Raw genomic sequence first — 20,607 nt, forward strand, 5'->3', positions numbered from 1 at the left:
TCCTATGTCAGAGAGGGAAAGAGAGAGAGAGAGAGAGAAGAGAGAGAGAGAAAGAGAGAGAGAGAGAGAGAAAGAGAGAGAGAGAGAAAGAGAGAGAGAGAGAAAGAGAGAGAGAGAAAGAGAAAGAGAGAAAGAGAGAGAGAAGAGAAAGAGAGAGAGAAAGAGAGACCCGTCTACTCTACTTGAAATGATTAATGTGTATGCGCTCACGCTGCTGATTGATTATTGGGTTGCTGTTTCACAGTGTCAACGGCAGCACGAAAATACATATTAAATGAGATTTGGACATCCACGCTTTTCACAGCAATGGTCCTGAAAAACTGAATGCTTATTCCAGCCGTCGCGAGGAAGCATATGGAGCAAAAAGACCTTGTTAAAGAAGAGAACTTAGATTTGCATCAGTCACGATATCCATGCAAGTTTAAGAGAATTTTAATTGCCTGGGAGGAGAGGCACCTGTGACTCCATACAGGGAAGCTATTTTCAGTCCCATTCTTCACATTATGAAGGGGAGTGATAGAAGTGGGATGAAAGCTAAAGGTTCATCCATTCTCTACAGTTACCTCATCTCCAACAGTTAGATTGGCTTATTAGACCGAAAGACCTTTGTGTATTTTTCAGGACTGAAGGAGGGGTATGACAAATTAGACTGTTGAATTCTCCACTCATCTGCTCTTTTATTCTAATTATATCAGACATTGTTTTATGCCTTTTCCCTGAAGAGCTCTGGCAGAGATCAATAATAACAAAACGTGAACTGTGTGGTCGACAGAACACAAATGCTCCTCTCAATATCTAGACTTTACCACTCGTGCTGAAAAATGTTTTTCCTTTTGAACAGCATGGACTGCATGAACTCACTGGAGAGCATTCATTTAGGAGCTCCTCATGAAGGTGGCTCTGCAGTAATAACTCAAAAGCACTGTTCCCCTCTCTGTACAGAGCCTGGGGCTCAAAGCCATGCACCCTACACAGGCATCTCAGCTATTCCCATCTGCCTCAACCTGTGATAGCCACGCACCAGGGGCTCCTTTCACATTACACAATGGCTGAACCAAACTGAGGCCTAGTGTAATGAGTGGAGGTCCTGGGGAGTCTGTTCCAAAGCAGACAATAGTATTGATAGAGTTAGATGGTTGTCAATTTCTGATCTAATGGTTAGTTTTATTAACTAATATAATTAATCTGTAGGCGTTTTATAAGCAGTGTTTTATAATAATGCCCCTATTAAGGGAGATGTTTTTAGGCTGTGTGAAACTTCTCATGCACAGAAGAGTTACAGAGCCTTTACAGAAGGTAATGGAATCTCACCCATCCCTTAAATTGCTTACTAAAAGGCATGGGAGTCTAGATGGAGAACTGTATTTGTGCAAACCAGAAAAGCAGCAACTCTTACCCGGTGTTTCTCTTTAATCCTCCGGCTGTACTCTTTCTTATCAAATGCTTCGTCCTCCTTGCGTAGACGCTCCCTGGCTGCTTCCACGTTAATGCCTGACGTCTCCTCCTCTTCGTCATGCTGGATCACGGCCCTCTGCTGAGGAGGCCACTGCTGCACTACCTGCGGCAATCCCAGAGTTAAGAGTTTTTAGGGCCAAGATGTTTTATATCAAAGTATTCAGGAAGAAAACCCTGGCGTTGCAGTATCATTGCATAGAAAACCCTCATATGAACAGGCCTAGGGGAGGCCTTGTAAGCCTATGACAAATTTAAGATATGATCAGTAAACAGCATCAGAAGTGTTAGTTCTTCAGAAGACTTTTTTTTTTTTATCTCTTGCAATTCCTGAATTAAAAAGTGAATTCTGGCAGAATATCTGTAAAATTAATTGGTTGAGACGTTCCATTCTAGAGAAATGGAATTGTTGACAATGGTGGGGATAGGAACCAGGTATGTGAAAATGCAATAAAGTAACCTTTTCCATAAAATTGGTGTAAATATGCTGACTACTGCAGGTGACATTGTTTTACAATAGTTTTGAGGTAAAACATTGATTTAAATATATATTTTTAAATACATTAATAATCAAATATGTACTTTCAGAGAATATCATTTCTGGGAAAAACCTTTTCCGTCTGATTTTCAACTAGATGAAATCTCAAATTACATGTAATAACTCGGAAAAGACATGGAGGCTCACTGCTCATTGTAGTAAGCAGGCACTTAGGGGCATTTATTGTCCAAGAAGGCTTTAAAATGTGAAGCTTCATTCTGTACAACCGTGGTAAAACTGTCGCACTTCAGAAGCATTACAAACCTCTCCATCATCTGTGAAGATCTTCTTGGTGTTCACCTTGAAGTTCCTCTTCTGCATTTTCTTTGCCTCCTTAAATTTGGAGTCTTTTTTGTCCTTGGATGATACACACTATAGAGCAGGAAAATAAAGCATACTCATGTTAAAACCCAATGCACTGGATGGAATGGGGAGGTAAACTGCACATTACCGTTCTTATTAATTCATTCAACTACTTTGAAGCGCACCCTTTTTGGACACAAACGACCAAAGAATCTACAGATATGCATGGATCTGAATGAACTGAGTTTCTGAGGAGCAGCTCAGAGGAACATGTGCCTAAGGCCACCATGCTCAATGTTGAGAACTGGCTATCAGTATAAAGACCGGCAGTGGAGTAGTAGAACTGCATTTTCTGGACTGTTTCTGTTCCAATCAATCTCTTTAGGATGAGTCGGACTAGTGTTAGTCAAACAGAATTAAATTATACAACACCGGTGTCTGACCCCACTGATTAACTTTTGGCTGAAATCAAATCAGATTCCAACATTTAGTGTAAAACCTACCTATAGTATTAGCAGCTGCCAATGCAGAGAAGGAGGACACCTTAATTAAACACATTCATTTCAGAAAAAACATTGGGAGAACAGCTGTCCTCAAATTTCTGGTGTAGGTTTTCATCATGAGAGCTTGGTTGGTTCCTTCACAAAACTAACTCAATAAAGCTATAATTGCACATTCAGCTGTAATATGGAGAATAAAACAAGCAAAGGTAATTTTATATTCAAGACTAAAAACAAAAGAATTGTATTTATAAAGTCAATAGTTCTGCAGCAGCTCCTTGCTATGTGTGCAGCTTCAGGCTTATTATTATTACCGGCAGGCAACTTTCAGGAATCAATGCTCAGTACCAAAACAATACACTACCCATACACTTCCATTACACAGAATGTACACAGAGCAGGAGCCGCTATCAGCCACAAAATCTAAACAAAGGACAGTGTTTTTTACGCTTTTTTTGATTTGGCATGACTCACTACCACACCTCAGCAATTTCTGATTCATAGTGTTGATTCACTCCTGATCTTCAAAAGCTGAGGAGGACTAGCTCTCCCCGTGCTGGCAGCAAACAGAGGGGTGTTTTACATAATTTTCCATGTCTAGAGAGTCTGCCAAAAATAACACACAGACCACACAGGCTCCAAAACAGCTGCAAGATTTTCTTACAGAACACTATCATCAATCTCCAAAAACAGTAACTCAATTTATTCAAGGTGGGGGCGAGGGGGGGGGTTCTCTTCTCAAGCTGTCTTGTATGGTCTTCTTTAATTTCTTGCTGCCCAATCACAGAGCTTGTAAAACAATTTCCATGACAACAATGACAAAGGCATCACAGCCAATCTATTTAAAAACACTAAAAATGGAAGGCATTCATTTGACTTCTTTAGAGGTTCATTATTAGAATATTTCTGTATTACACAATAGGGTTGTGTGGTACTATTTTATATGTTACCACAGCCTATTATATGTGCTACTGTAATGTACACTTGTACTACTATGGGTCATTGTGTTACTATAATATAATGCTATACTCTCAATCAGTCAATCTATCAGTGAGAATGTATTTATATTGCGCTTTTTACAACTGACCATGTAAACTGACATTTTTACGTAATTAGTATAAGAACAGATCACTTAAATCAAAGCCCAATGTGAGCAAGGAAAAACTCCCTCGAGGCTAATATGTTTGTACATTGTATGTAACTAAAATACTACGCTAAGCTAAATTACTATATTTTATGTCTGGCAGTTACCTGATTATATTATGTCATGTTATTACATATTGTGATATTTTTATACAGTATTTTCAATATACATTCAATTTGGTCACTGAAAACTTTGGAAAAATACTGTTAATAAATAAAGGTTCAAGGGAATCAATAAATAATAGATTCTTTTTGATTTCATCTTATGTAATGTCCCAAATTATTCCAAAAATGGGTATTGCAATACACTCAAAAGTAGTGTACAAATACATTACATTCACATAAGTTTAAAACCTCTTTAAAAAGGTACAACAGTGGTTTTAATGTGCAGTTTTCTTCTCTAAAGATAAATTACATTTTATTCTCCAGATGGAGGTGAATATTTGATTGCTTTCAATATAGTATTGTGTAAAATAAAAGAACATTATATATTTCCCCAAGTTGAAACCAACACAGTTTTGAAATCTACAATTATTGAATATGGTACAATTATGTTCACTTACTATCGGTACTGAATATGAGTGTACCACCACAGTGACAGCATAAAGTACTGCCACAGTGAGTTTTTCTGAGAGTGTATATTATGTGAGTATATTGTCTTTGTCACTATGGTTTATACTATACTAAATGCCAGAAGAGAGACGCAGTGTGAGTTTGGACAAGAATCTTGTCATACATCCATTATTCCAAAATTTGACAAAATTCTACAGACCACTTCTAACTGCACAGTGTTGTCAGAAAGAAGGAAAATGAGTGAAGAGAAGTGTTATTCACCTGTTCCTCCAGTTTATCTTCACAGACATTAAACACATCTCTCTGTTTAACTGTCAGGAGGTCCATATCCCTCAGGTCATCATCTTCCTCCTCAGCACAGAACAGAGTTCCAGGTTTCATGGCTTTTTCATCATCATCATTATGGTCTTCCTCCTGCTCTTCTTCATCATCATCGTCCTCCTCCTGTTCTTCATCACTGTCCTTTTCCCCCTTGTCCACCTCAGAATGAGAGCTGTGTGTGCTGGGTATGTGGTGTCCTCTGAGCTGGGCCTTGAAGCTCTGGAGTTCCTCATCAGAATCTCCCTCCTCTGCACCTGCCTCTCTTTGCTTCTGTGCTTTGTTCAGGAAGCGTACACGAGGAGCTACAGCTAATCCTAGAGACCTGCAACAGCAAACATCTGTTTATAGGTCTCTATGTATCATCTCTGTCATATGAAAAAGTAACAGTAAATTCATTATTTACATTCTAAACTTTTGAAATACATTTGAAAATACCATTTGCTATTCATGTTACAATCAGAATGGTCCAGTTTGATTACAGAAAATCATATTATATTTATGTCCAGTAAAGTCTAGACTTGTGTGGCACAGCAGTGGCACTGGCTGTCTTGCAGCTATGATAACTGGGTACACGTACACCCTAGCAGATCTTAACAAGCTAAAATATATTGGACTACTGGGCCTACTGATGGACTGCCTTACGAGATGTGGGCCTATAATTAATTACTTATAGAGCAACTAGAGGTCAGAGGCCATCTAAACATAGATGGCCTCCCTGAAGATCGTCCATGTTCGTGGTCCTACAAGTGGTAAAAACATTGAATGAAGTGAGAGATCTAGCTCTACTGGAACAAGCCCTAGCATCAAAAGCCACTTTCGCCATCGTGATTGGAGACCTAAACGTGATGGTTTGGAAAGGGTGGAGAGATCAGTGTTACTTGGGAAGTTATGAACTAGGTGAAAGTAATTAGAGAGAAGAATGTTTGGTCAGCATGGCAGAGCAGGTGAGGCTTGACATCTGGAACAGCCTGCTCTAGAAGAATATGGAGAAGAGCTGGACCTGGATCCAAGTAACTGTCCTGCTGTGTGAGTGAATGAGTGTGTATGTGAATGAATGTCTGTATGTGTGAGTGAATGAGTGTGAGCCCAGATATGGATTGGCGCTCTGTCCTGGGTGAAACCCTAGTGCCTGATGCAGTCCTCCAGGTGGACGGTCGTTCCTGGTCGAGAGTACGCTGTGCGCGTTTGGCTGCCGCTTCTCGCCAGTGTGTGTGGATTGAGAGTTCTGAGCAGTGTGGATTGTAAAGCGTCCTTGGGTATCTAGAAAGGTGCTATATAAGTGTAACAATAGATAGATAGAAATACAAATACAAGCTGCCTCTGTGCCTCATGGTTGAAAAGGCCTTAAACAGCAATGAGAGAAACGTGCTGCAGTCCCTCAACAAGCAAGAAGTTGTGATAAATAACCTGGACCTCCTCAGGGAGCAAACTCAAAGAGCACTACCAATGATGCTTTGACATCATCATCCAAAAGAGTCCCAGTTGAGAAGGATGTCAAGCAAGAAAACAACATCTCTATGAAGCTCTTCAGGGTCATCAGACACATCAAATGGGCCATTGACCCACCTCTGATTCATGGTTTGATTCAGATCATGTCTGGCTTACTGCAGAGAGCACACATCAGCTACAGACCATGATGTGTGAGGTTGAAAACCAGAAGCTCAGCAGTCAGCCTGAAGATAAACCACATGAAAGTTCATGCAGGAAGGAATAGCACCAGGTCACATCTACCTGGGGCATTTCTACATGTAGATGGCTGGCAAGATCAAGGAAGAAATGGAAGATGTGACCAGCTGTGCCAAAATGGCAACTGATAGTCTGGTTGTTCAACAGGATCAGGAATTTTAAGATTTATTTTTCCCTTCTCTTATAAAGTTTCTAGATACAAGGTTTTTTTTCTGAGCAACAAGGCAGATTCACCTCTGGTCAATTGAAGTATTTGTTTTGTTACCACATGAATAAGTATATTGGTTTCTCTACAGAAACAAGCTTAAGTCCGTCAATGCATGCAAGATATAAATGACATCCAAACTACAATCCACTTTGCAATTAAAAAACACTTGCTGGGAAAAAAATGAAAGCTTAGTATTGTAAATCTGATGAATTTACTAGGTTTCAATCTCATTACAGAACAATAAGTAATAAGCCAATGATCCAGCTGGCAGACGTATAAGTAAATATATACATGTATTATACATTTTAAATAGATATCGAAATACGTAAAATACATAATCTTGTTTCACAGTGACACTACATCTAAAGAAAGAAAGAATTTCTAGGGAAATATTGCATCCTTATTTAAAAGATTCTACCCACGTGGCATATTCTGGGAGGTTGAGCTTGAACACATCAAAAACATCTTTGTTCTTCATCAGATAGATGGAGCGAAGGTAAGACACGAAACACTGTGGTGGAGGAAAAAAGACAGAAGCAGTGAGAGATGTCCGAGGGTAGCGTATGCAAATAATGGCACTAACGGAAAAAAAAAAAAAAAACAACAAAGAACAAAATGAGAAGCAGCCATGATTTCACTTCATCACACTTCACACATTGGCACTGTCTGAAATCGAGATAATTAGCAAAATGCTCCAGCCCCCTGATGACATTCAAAACACAACTGTTCTGGCTTCTTTTACAAACAATGATGCCATAAATCTTGCATAAATGTGTAGAAGTGAATTCAGTTAGAGCAGAATAAGAGTGGGACAAAAACTGGCACTCACTCTCTGAGCTCTCTCCTTCTGCTCCTTCTCTTGGGCCAGGAAGGCCTCCAGCTTCTGCTGTACAGAAACCAGCTTCTCTGGGTTCACCCTGCAAAAACACACAAATCGGATGAGCTGTTTCACAGCAGGCACTCCTCAGCAACTTTACTCAGTGTTACCAGTAAACCAGTTTTATTTACATACAGAGCATTTGGCAGACATGTTTATCCAGAAGAACTCACCATTTTTATCATGTTACAAGAGTAGGTGACTGTAGTGTTAAGACTGAGGATTTGTACTGGTGTAATATGGGGTCCCCAACTGAGCTGGGAGCTGAACCCCAGTTTTCTGTGTTGAAGGAATGGTGTAATCCCATTTTCTATACAGCCACTGATCATTTGTTAAAGTGTATTAAAGGCAACATCAATGATTCCGGGGATTCTGCTGTTCTCTCTGGTTTGTTCATAAGCTCTGTATTTCACATACCCAAGGACGCTTTACAATGATAAGAGATTTAGAGAGAAGAAAAGAGGGGGTTGGGAAATAAAATTCCGACGAACTGTTTTGAGAAAAGATAGGATTTGAGCTGAGTTTTAAAGATGGAAAGAGAGGAGGAAGAGTGGATGAAGGATGGTAAGGAGTTCCAAAGTGAGGGCAGCAATGTTGAAAGACCTACCACCCCACTGAGGAAAGCCTGTATCTAAGGATTAGACGCAGCAATGGTGTTTGATGGACTTTAGCCCATCAACCAAAAATACATAGCCAAAAAAGTGTCCCATGTGCACCAAAAGAAGAGCTACTGACTTTATACCTTTAAGGTGGACCTACGGCATTTCATCACTATGGTACCTACTCTACTCAACTCTACTTGGCTCTACTAACTTTTTGGTCCCTGGTACTTGATGGGTTTTCGACTTCAAAGACTTCTGGTTTGCAAAACTACATCTCTAACTGGAACCACAGGCTTTGGAAACCACAAGTAGCATTGATGTTAAACGTCATATTTTGGGACTGAACATAGTTCAGCACATAAGTTCAGAGAGATTGGTAGTGTTTTTGTCCTTGGAGCCTTTGAACCTCTTCAAAGAACCAAGGTGCCATTTCACAAGCTGCTGTTCAGAGCCGAATAAAAAATGTGATCTCTGCTGTAGCTTGGACATTTTACAGAAGGCTAGCTTGTGCTGGAGGTCTGCATATCACTGTGACATGTCTCTTTGGCAAATCAACATTCTACAAGGTTTACATCAGGGGTGTCAAACCAGATCCATGGAAGGCAGTGTGGGTGCAGGTTTTCTTTCCAACCACGAAGAAAGCAAAACTAACAGACCTAACATCAAACACAAACTAACATCATTACCATGTTACTGCAGTGCTCAGAATGATGTGTGTCCCATATAATACCGGCTCTGCTTGGAAAAAGGGGATAACAGTGTATGCAGAGCAATCGATGGACTACATATAAATATATATTTTGTCTTGTTTGAATTATTTTTCCTAGTTCCATATGCATTATAATTTTATTGATCCACTACCCATACATATGGAGCAGCAGAGTCAAGTCTGCACTGGCTCTGCATTAAAGCATCCACTCTCTATTCAGAGTCTGTATGGCTTCATAGAGCCGTATTCATTCCTCACACTGGAGCACTACTACTGGTGCCTGCTGATAAACCAGCAAATATGCATTCATGTGTAAAGCCAAACACATACCACCTGAAGTCTTAGTGCACCGTCTGTAGGACATAAGAAGAAGAGAGGAAGGGGGCGGGGGGAATAATAAAAAATAAATTAAGAAGACTGACTCACTGTATTTTGTTAACCGGGACTTTTTTCTCCTGAAGCTGGGCGATCATCCCCTTCTCTTCTGATGGCAACAGGATAAGTAGGGCCTCCCCTCCCTCCTTATACCTGCAGACAAAGAGTAGGGCACATCATTAAAACTCTTATCCAGTCCAGTTTCCCCATTTAATTGCCTTGCTTAAAATCAAAGCCTTAGAATTGACAACAAGCGAAACTATTCAGGACTTTCACTTCAAAACTGTTCATGTACAGATTTATTCACACATTTTCATCTCACACTTTTTTTAAAAGGTATATCACATACAGAATTGTGGCACTAATGCAGCTTTCAGAGTTTACAATTAACCTTCTTGGAATCATTTCTACAAATCTTTATATGAATTATTATAACTGCAAATTAATTTATCCATGTTACATTTTCTTTGCTTTTCAGACCTGGAGCAGTTCATGGCTTTAGTCAAGTCTACACTGTCTGGAGCAAACTGATATTTTAACCCTTTAAAGCCTGACACACAACAAAACTGAATTTTTTGAAAAATCACATTATGTGGCTTTTTAACTAAAATCTAAATATTGTTAATTTATAAAATTTGGATCATATAATTTATTCATATAAGGCATTTACCAATATTTTTTTCTTTAACTGGTCCTTCATTTAGCCCACTGCATCAGTTAAAAGAATTCCTCTTATTTTTGATTAATTTTAATTAAACAATTGATATCAAATGTCTCTATTCTTCAAAACATATCAGGAAAAACACTGAGCCGATGAGAAACACTGCTCCAGAGGTCCTTAACCCACTAGTACTCTGTTCTTCCATCTGATCTTATTACATTACATATGCTGGTGGTAATAAAAACACCAAAACCACAAAGGCTCTTTAATGTTGATCTGCACAGCCATGTTTCCATATTTAAAGAAACTAAAGTTGTTTCTGTTACTGTCTGAACCTTGGCTTGAGGTATGAGGTCATTCAACATATTCCCACACTCCTCTGTATCATCATCACCTTCCTCTGAACCTGTCTCACAAAATCTGTCGACAACTGAGCCAACACATTTTGCACACAAAGGCTTTTGGAAAACTTAAATTACATTTTTGATTCATAAAATTGGTCATAAAATTGTGTAAATGTGTTTTGCTGCTGAACAGATATTTTCTGCATATTTATTATAATTAATGAGCATTTGACAGGAAGAATACACTACATCTATGAAATGGAACAAAAATGCTGTTTTACTTCAAGTAACATACAAATCATACCTGGCATTGCTTCATTTTAGCAATAAAGTAGCCTTGAGATTTTCTCCTGTGTTTTCATGATGATAGCAACAATTTTGTAATGGTTGGACAAATGCATGGAAATACTTCCACTTTGTTCACAGTTCAGTAGAGAACTCAGAACTCTTGGCCCAAAAGGAATGAAGTTTGATTTGGTATTTCTCTTCATTTAGAGCCACCTCTAAAGATCACGTATCATAGTGATTTGGTTTATAGGGTTACACCTGAACACATGCCCGTTTAGCACAAGCAAAAAGGACAGCAGATCTCCATATCACCCAGCAACAGCAGTTGAACCAGCAGGGATAACATGCTCTCTGAAATATAATAACAAGTAAGAAATTTCAATTTGGACTGGGTCAGAGAAGCTTCCCCAGGGAGAAATCTTTGCAGACCTTAGTGACAAGGACCAAATTTTCACTTGCAGAACTATAGACATAGACGTCTATGTTAATTCATGTCCCTGACCACATCAACCAGTCTTTATTATATTACAGCATTAAACTGTAATACTCCTTCAAAATGTAATGCCATTTGCCTGTCTGTATTGATTACTTCGGTGTGTACCAGTGCTTGGTGTAAAATGTTAATCAATAACGTTATGCTCACTCACCCCCACCCTTCCCACGTAACATCTAGTGAAAATTCTTAGCTAGCTCAGAGAAAATCACAAATAGTTTTAAGGAGGAAATGTATCACAAGCATGGTTGAATGCCTGATTGGTTTTGCCTAAATCACTTGCTTGACTTCATGTTTTTTTATTGGCTTTATCAGGAGATTAGAGGTTTGATCCCAAATAGTGCCACTGATATCCAAAGTCTGAAGGCCCTCCACTGTGGCCCTCCCTGTCCCCATCTCTAAGCAGAATGTTAGCCAATATTGGTGTCCATTAACAACAAAACAAAACAAATCTATACTTCCCCTTGTGCATGCTGAGCTGTTCAGAGACACTATATCAGCTGCAATACACAAAGAAACAGTGGCTGGTTTTACAAGTTTTAGGGAAAGCTTGTGCTGTTTTCACTCTCCAATGCCTCTTTCACACAAACTCAGGAAAATTTCTAGAGAAATCTCTGAGTATTGGGTCCAGAGGTGTCCCAGAGTGGTCTCTCACACATGCGGTTCACAGTGGAAGATTTTCTGCATCAGGTGCGCTCTCACAGCGGGGAATGAAGCACTTGCAACATCTTTACTAGGGTGCTACCAGGATAAAGTCCACAACGAATGTCACATTCACACATACAGCTCCTCTGGGTAAACTCCAGAACATTTCTGGATTAGCATGCATGTGTGAAAGGGGCATAATAGCACGATGCCTCTTGTGACTGGGAGAGTCCTAGCTGTTGAGTGGAACCGGCAATGACTACATTTTTCTCAGAATTCTGGTGTGAAAAATAATCTGAAAACAAAGAAACACACGAATATGACTAGTTGATGGACAGGTTCCTGTACCAGTAAAGACGTGGAAAGCTAATCAAATGTTTAACAGTCTCATACATATTAATAAAAAAATAAAAAAATGAATAAGTAGAAGCACACACCAAGCACTTTGAGGCTAAATGTGCTATTACACCCCATTCTAAAAGTAGGACTTAAAAAAAAACAAGCATTCTGAGCTGTTGTAAGGCTTGGCTGGTCTTATCCAAGAGGCTTATTAAAGCCCATGAGTGAGAGTGGAGGTGCTGGTGTGGAAAGGTACTGAATGCAGAATGTTGATTACTGTGGAAGCTGACACAGATTACTGACACCCACCAGCCCTGCCACAGGACGGACACACACAGGACTCGCAGCCATCGAGACACACACACCCACATGACTCACAGCCACAAAACACACACAGCTCAGGACTTTCACAAACAGAGTCAAAATCAGGATTCATAGCCACAGACACTTCTCACTGCAACCCTCAGCCCCACACAGAACTCATGGACTCAGAGCCACACACAGCCCAACAACTGGCAGGTGTGTTTGCCATGTTTTAGTTTTCAGTAGACTTGCTTTCAGCCAGAGGCCCTGAACAAGCTCAGTCAGGCTCCACACACAGACAGACAGCTCAGATAATCTGCTTTTATTCCACAACCCAGTAAGAGCTTTGGCCACAGGCAATAAACACATGCCAACTCTCAGCCTCTCACTCAGAGAGAAGGGTAAGAGGTCATACTTAGTAAATGCTTGCTTCAATGAATATGCAGCTCAGCAAGAGATGTTATGCCCTTTCTTGACAAAAATAACTAATTCAAGACAAGCTAACAATAATGATTTTCATAAAATTCTACACATGACATGTAATCAGACCCATTTTGCAGCAGAACAGTTGCTACATGGTCAAGAAAGGACCAAACATTTCTTGCATGAATGAATGTTAACATTCTTTTTTATTTTGTGAATCTTTACATACTTTCCATATTGGTCAATACATATATCTGTTATTAGTTCATACAAGTGCCACATAACAGCCTCATCTACAGACCACTGAGTTAGTAAATATCCCTTTAATCCTCCTCTACCTTAAGACAGGGGATATAACTACTATATTGCACTGTAATTCATTTTTCAAAATTAAAAAATAAGAACACTTCCTTCGGGAAAGTCAAATGTACTTAAAACTCATTAAGGTTGAAAATTGGGCCTTAAAGATCAGATTGGACCTCCAAGGGTACATTTACACACTGTACCTTGGTGAATAATAAAAAAAAAAGAACCTGTACTGTAGCATTTATTATGTCCGTGACAACTACATTTTAAGTTTTAAGAGGATTGAGCTTTATTAAAGTACTAAAACAGAAGTTTAAAAGAGCTGACTGGAAAGCGTTACATCTCTATTCCATTTTCGAGGCTCTGGGACTCCATTGAATCCAGAGTGAGAGCCACAATCTCAAAATGGAGAGCAAATAGAACAGCAGTGCATCTTCTCAGGAGTGACTGGCCTGTCAAATGTCTCCAAGGATACAGTGGAAAACCAGCCAAGAAGTCACAAAGCATTTAAAAAAGCATCCAAAGAACTGAAGGGCAATTTTGGCCAAACATGGGCTTAATGGATGAGTACCAAGAAGGAAACCATTGACCAAGAAAAGCATAAATGCTTGTTTCAGATTTACTCACATCAACTTCTGCCAAGAAGTCTTGGAAGGTTCCCAAACATTTTGGGAGAGAGAGAGAGATAAGTAGTAAAACTTAAGCAAAACAAGAGTACTGCTATGTCTAGCCTTAAGCAAATGTTTCAAAAAATGCAGCAAAGAGGCATTTGATAAGAACTTCAGAACACTAGTTAACATTTACATTTATGGCCTTTGGCAGGTGCTCTTATCTAGGGCAGCTTACAGTTTTAATCATGCAGCACTGGGATTCCTGCCCAAGCACTTTTATTGGTGTAGACTGCTGTTCCTGTTTGAGTTGGGAATTGAACCCCAGTCTTCTGTGAGGACGGGTCGGGAGATGACTTAATTACTGCATGTGGGTAGTGGGATGGTGTGGGAGTGGAGCCTAATGGCTTGGATGATTTGGCATACTTGATTCTAATCTGAGTCCAGAAAACTCTTACAGAGATGTTTGTGTCTGTCCGAGTTGAGAGTGGAGTGTGCATCATGCAACAAGGATCCAACAAAAACAATATGCTCAAACTATGCCCTATAACTATGCCTCAAACTATAGTTGAAATTGTGGAATAAAGCAGTCCTGATAGAAATTAAACTCCAGGGCCTAACCCCACCACAGTGATGTGAATTACTGACTGACATTAAGTTCTAAGAATTTTTAAAGGACAAGAATTTTAAAGGATCCCTGTTTCCATACATGATACATCTGTGTTAAATACAGTACTGTGAAAATGTCTTTAGGTATCTAAGATTATTATTATTATTATTAAAAATCATTTTTTCTTCATAAGCGTGTTACTTGTATAAAATTACAATAATAAATACAAATTAAAAGTTGTGAGCTAGTGTGAAGTGCAAAATTGGTTCCCAGATGTTCTCCTTGATCATATGGATTGGTTAAATCAACAGCACATTTGATTTAACGTAATTAAGTGCTGAATAATCAGAAAAAAACATGGAATTGTATGATAACATTAAAAAATACTGTACAGCAATGAAGATCCAGAAAGGGTTAAACCAAACATTCACATACAGAATATCAATACTTACTGTAATTATATTGTTTTATTTTAATAAGATGTTTTGGTTTGAGTTTTGATTTCTTTAGCCAATAGACTGTTACTGCTCAAATAAACCTCATTGTGTCATGTGCACAAAACTTTTGCAAAGTCATAATAATGAAAAATAATTGTAAAATGGTATTAGATTGACGTAAACATATAAAAAGGGGAGAGATTCTGTTTTAAAGGCTTATCAAACTGCAAATTAAACAGCAGCGTTTCATCTGAAAGACTAAATGTACAGCATCTGCAGAAGTGAGTCATTATTGTCAGTAGCTGTGTTTCAGTAAACCAAATCATCTCAGACAAGCATCAAACACTGGACTGAGATTGTGAAGAATTGAAGTACACTGCCATCTACTGGAACACTCAAGATCTCTTATTAACCATGTATAAACTATATATACAGTACCTTGCAGTTCTTCCCACTCGGTGGATATACGTGTTAGCATCCTCTGGACAGTCGTACTGCAGCACCCAGTTAACAGCAGGAAAATCTACAAACACAAGCAGTAAACACTGAATAACAGCTTATCAGCTCTTCATGAATCTGTCAACATTCAATTCCAGTGCGATGTGAAAAAGCTCTGGATTACAGCAAACATATTAAAAGCTTGTTTCCTTGATATAGACCAAGCCTGGTACCAGGCTGCATACAATTCTGAATGAAGAATTCCCATTTAAATGTTCATACAGCCTAGGACCCCAAGGGACCCCCTAGGGAGTTAATCCCTCATCTTAGCCATGAGAATGTATTCATAAAATTTACTTTTGAATATAAATGTCCCGATTTACACAGGAATTAAACAAATTAAATGGTCAAAAAAAAAAAAAAAAATTGGATGACTGAGCTTTACACACCAAGGCCTCGTGCAGCGATATCTGTAGCAAAGAGCACAGCTGACTTCTTGTGGACAAAGTCATTATAGACCTCCACCCTCTTCATCTGCTGCTGCTTTCCATGCAGTGCCAGCACAGAGATGCCCGGCCTTAGTCTACAGAACACACGGAACATATACTGCACCTGTACACCACACACACACACACAAAATAGAATTTACAACAGATGTCTCAAAGCAGAATTGAATCCAAACACCAACACAACGTATGTGATAACAGTAGACAGAGGAAAATAATGACACCTGCTTGTGCTTGTTCTCCTGTCAAAAAGAGACCACGCAAAAGTACAGAATATAAGGTAAAGGAGATTTCAGGGTTGTTCCTGACTGAGGGCAATGCAAACATAAAATGCCTCCCCGCTCTGTCATTCCTAGGTAAAATGCTCTCTACCTATGAACTGAAATATGAGCAAAGCTAATGTTTGTAAGCTAGGATATGATTTTTAATAATCAAGATATATTGTCATCTTCACTCTCTCTCAGTTACATTAACACATTAATGTTATTTAAGACTCTAAAAAGGTAATATATTGATTGAAAAGCAATATGATACTTGTGTGTGTGCACGTGTCTCTCTCTCTCCCTCTCACACACAATCAACAAGGTAAATAAGACATACCATATCAAAAATCCTCACAGAAAAAGCCAGAGATACGGTGATATCTACCTCTTTGCAGCAAGCGAAAAAGACAATGATCTTTTTCTGCAGGTGACTCCTCAGAAATGAGAAAAGCATGTTGACTTTCTGATGAAGCTCACACACCACATAGTTCTGCTCTAGAGTTGCAGGTGTACTGAGAACATCAACACAACAAAAGAGCAATTTCAAACCAAAGAGAACTACAGATTTTCTCTTCATTTTATTCAGATCAGATGATAAAATCATACACCAGGGCATCCTACACATTCAAATTTGGATTTATGGCAAATCTGAAACCTAGTCTCCAGAAGGAAGAGCAATAGATGAAGTGAGCAGTAGTTTGGAGCTCCTACCTGAACTTGGCTTGCTCATGAACCCACACATACTCTGGGTCTTTCAGACTCAGTCTGGCTAGGTCTTTGACAGACTTGGTTTGTGTGGCAGAGAAGAGCAGTGTCTGTCTTGTTTTGGGAAGGTTCTCAACGATGGCATTGAGTGTGTCAGCAAAACCCATATCCAAGATTCTATCTGCTTCATCCAACACTGCACAATGGAGACAACAGATTTACAGAGAATATGTTTCACAGAAGGCATCAGTGTAATTCTATCCAAATAGAAACAAATAAACTGATCTGTTCATATGAAAACTTAAAGTAAGATGACTGAACTCTCTATGTTCAGAGTTGGGCTTTCCATTCTGGAATACCTTACACACATCGCTGAATACACCCGACTTGATTTACACACTGCCGTAGCACCCAAAAAAAAAACAAACATAAATAAGATGTTCAGAGTGCCCAATATGAGACTCACAGTCTTACTTCTGTGTGTGTTACTAAAGGCTTGGGAATTTACAGTCACCTGTCAACATTGCTACATAAAAATCAAACAACTTGCTGTGATTTAAATGTTAAGACAAGTGCACGTGATTTAAGAGAGGGCATAACAGTTTATCAGGGTCTTAAGAAAACAAAGCTTCCTCAAGATCAGCCTACTTGACGGACAATGTTATAAAACCTGCACTATTCCAGTGCTTGTAGACATACATTTGTAAATCCAAATCCAAAAGTCAATTATTGTTTTAGAAAACACAGGTCTCAACAAGTCATTCAGATTTACCCCCACTTCAAACATCAGAAGAAAAGTGCCATCCCCTTTCTGAATATCTTCTCACACAGATGAGATGACATGTAAATTCACACTTAATTATTTATATAAAGTTGTACTTGAGAAATAACATCTGCCAGAATCCCAACTGAACCTGTAGCTGTCAGTCAGTAAAAATGATTACATGGAAATTTCAGACACCAATAAGAAGAACAACATTGCCTCATGTTCCTAAGCAAAACAAATCCCATCTGAATAGTACTTTTGATATAAACAAGTGAGTTGCTGAAGCCAAACAGAACAAAGCTTACCAAGCATGTGCAGGTCCGAGGAATGGAAGGTGGAGTTCTCGTCCATGTGCTGCAGCAGACGCCCTGGCGTGCAGATGATGATATTTGTGCGGTGGATCTTACTTGTCTCATCCTTCAGGTCCTAGAATCAGGCACAAGACAAGTCACACTAGCAATAACTTCAATAAGTCCAACTTACATTGGGAAAATGCATTAACAGCCAACGCTAAAAAAAAGGGAAGAGTGAAAACAACCACACCTTTCCACCAATTACTAGACCAGCTGAAAAGTCATGGTTCTTGCCCACTTTTCTTAGAACCTCAAATGTCTGGTATGCCAGCTCTCGTGTAGGAGAGATAATCAGAGCACCAAGGCCGTCCATCGCTGTCCACTGCTGACGGTATAAACACTCCAAGACCTAGGACAACAGAACAGAGGTTTAGACACTGAAGCACATAGCTCGTTCTTATCAAAACTGTGGCGTGAAAGTTTGATTGTTACTCTTTGGTCCATGTTGTTTGAATGTAACGCATAAGCTCTTGGTTACTGAGTGTAGTTTCCCCACTTACATCGTAAAAGGAAAAACTGCAGGTCTGTGTTTGAAAACTGCACTCTTAACATTCTACTGCTTCATTTTCAGGTCGAGTCCATAGTATGACACACTGGACGTGACTAACATGCTGCTCTTATTTAACCTGGTGATGACTTACAGGAATAAGGAAAGCCAGAGTCTTTCCAGACCCGGTTTTTGCAGCACCCAGAACATCTTTTCCCTGCAAAGCAAAGCCAATGGTCTGTTTCTGGATCTCTGTAGGTTGCCGGTACTGAGCCTGCATCAGTCCTGAAGAAAACAGAACACACATACATAACCTGATTTTCAGCTCTCATATTAGTCAAAGAGTGTGTCCCCTTATTAAATGTATATTCCGTTTGTGATATTTGTATTGCATGTACAATATTTAAAAAGACAGTACAATACCTCTCAGTGTTTTCTTAGAAAGTGGAAAGTCTGAGAAACTCACAACTTCTTTAGGATTTATCTATAAAGAAATTAATTCCAGATGTCAGACACCCCTGGAGTAGAGGATATGCTACTAGCCAGCTTATCAACTAGCATTAGAGAGACGACTGAGAAAACATAGTAAGAGAGTAACAGTAAATGCTGCAGTAATCCATAATGTACAAGTGCAATAATAACACATTGAGTGCTGTGATTTCAAAGCAATACGTGAAATAAATAAGTAACATCTTGATAGGATTATTTACAATTATTCAGCAATAGATTAAGGGAGGTAACAACTGTAAAGGTATTTCTTCATTAAAGATTTTAAGTTTGCTTTTACATTGACATCTCACATGAAAAATGTAGGCCTCACCAGATACAGCACTAGAGAAAATTGTAAACAAACTTATTTCCTATGATGTCCCCTTTTGGTTTTACTTAACCTGAGTGCAGAATTTGATCACAACACATTACTAAACGGGTTAAACAAACAGGGGTTAAAGGAGCAATGTTAGCCTTGTTAGATTACATCAGACCAACCTCCATAAGTTAGCAAATGCCAAAGAGAAACATCAGTACTTAAAGTATATGTGGTGTACCACAGAGTTCTGTTTTAGGAACTCTGCTGTTTGCTTATATGCTACAACTAGGGAATGTTATCCGTGAACATAGCTATTAACACCCTCAGAACACAACAGACTACTGTACATTCATTATAATGCTATAATGAATGTAATTAATGTATAATGAGTCATTAACGGTCATTTATTTATTTGTTGTCGACCAGAAGTGGAGGGGTGCCCCTATTGGACCTTGATTAGCCTCAAGGTTTCTTCTTGATACTCTGAGGGTAACTTTTCATAGCAAGTCATCATCCTGCTAAAAAACAGCATCTAAGTTGGTTAATGCTGGTTTGGGCCAGTATCCAAAGCACAGCGTATACTGATTTACTTGTTTTGTGGCCAACTGGTTTACGTTGGTTTCCTAGCATTATATATAATATCATAGGTATATATCAGCACTAGATCACTGTAATGTGTTCAGTTGTAATGTCCTCACCTCTCTGTATTTGGACACCAGTTTCTGGATGATATCCTTCTCTACCTCCCAGTCGCGTTTCTTCGGGGGCTTTTTGGCATGTTTCTTGGTTTTGTCATACCTCTTTTTCCACTTCTCGAAGTTCTTGACGGGGTCGTCGTTCGTCTGTCTCTTCTCTTTCCCCATTTTAATCCTCATTTTCTTCGTAATTAGTTTAAAGCACAATATCACTCAAACAGGTCTGAGCCCATGTGGAGAACAGTCTTCCTCTTTAGCTTCGGAACGAATGGACATCACTCAGCGCTCAGCTTAGCGCCCCCTACTGGGCCGGAGTGGAACAGTGACACATACTGTTTACCATTTCACAACCTTTATATGCACATATTTGATATATATATATCTTCAGAAATCACAAAACAAAATGTGACGCTCTGAAGCAGCTGAAGATTAGTTGGCCATATCCAATGTCAAGCGTAACAACTGTCCTCTCACTCAAATGCAAGGAAATTCCATTAAAATTATAGGAAAAAAGAAACAAAAGGACAAGAAATAAAAAGATGGATAAACACTTTTACTTTAGATACTCAAGTAGTAACATAATAGATAAAGTGATGAATTACCATCTAAGAACTTAAGGGACACTTAGGAGACATAAGGAAGCCAATCTTCTGATGATGCTGCAGAAGGGGGATTTTTAAAGTGGTTTTAACTGAAACAGCAAACGCTGGACCATTCATGTCCTAAGGTGCTTGTCTGCAACCACCCCAATGCGGTATGGATGGCTTTCAAAGGTCCTGTCCCAATTCAAAATCCCTCAGGCCCTTTTCGAAGTGTACACTTTTGTGATGTCGTCTAAATTT

The 20,607-nt window shown here is 39.1% G+C and overlaps 1 protein-coding gene across 3 annotated transcripts in view; it reads right to left on the reverse strand.

The window, feature by feature from the left end:
* The window catches only part of ddx10 (DEAD (Asp-Glu-Ala-Asp) box polypeptide 10), a 33,348-nt gene extending 13,282 nt beyond the window's left edge, over nt 1-20,066 (reverse strand). For all 3 annotated transcript variants that reach the window (XM_066645733.1, XM_066645735.1, XM_066645734.1), the window contains exons 1-15: nt 19,769-20,066; nt 18,686-18,746; nt 18,417-18,547; nt 17,966-18,124; nt 17,728-17,848; nt 16,663-16,852; nt 16,337-16,463; nt 15,632-15,794; nt 15,183-15,267; nt 9,339-9,440; nt 7,554-7,641; nt 7,147-7,235; nt 4,771-5,152; nt 2,255-2,362; nt 1,397-1,558 (exon numbers count right to left, since the gene is read on the reverse strand). In XM_066645733.1, coding sequence (XP_066501830.1) covers nt 1,397-1,558; nt 2,255-2,362; nt 4,771-5,152; nt 7,147-7,235; nt 7,554-7,641; nt 9,339-9,440; nt 15,183-15,267; nt 15,632-15,794; nt 16,337-16,463; nt 16,663-16,852; nt 17,728-17,848; nt 17,966-18,124; nt 18,417-18,547; nt 18,686-18,746; nt 19,769-19,945 — 2,145 coding nt within the window. In that variant the 5' untranslated portion in view covers nt 19,946-20,066. The remainder of the gene's footprint in view (nt 1-1,396; nt 1,559-2,254; nt 2,363-4,770; nt 5,153-7,146; nt 7,236-7,553; nt 7,642-9,338; nt 9,441-15,182; nt 15,268-15,631; nt 15,795-16,336; nt 16,464-16,662; nt 16,853-17,727; nt 17,849-17,965; nt 18,125-18,416; nt 18,548-18,685; nt 18,747-19,768) is intronic.
* Nucleotides 20,067-20,607: the final 541 nt, after the last annotated feature.

This window comes from Hoplias malabaricus, chromosome 15 (genome assembly GCF_029633855.1).
Source record: "Hoplias malabaricus isolate fHopMal1 chromosome 15, fHopMal1.hap1, whole genome shotgun sequence".
Lineage (NCBI taxonomy): Eukaryota > Metazoa > Chordata > Actinopteri > Characiformes > Erythrinidae > Hoplias > Hoplias malabaricus.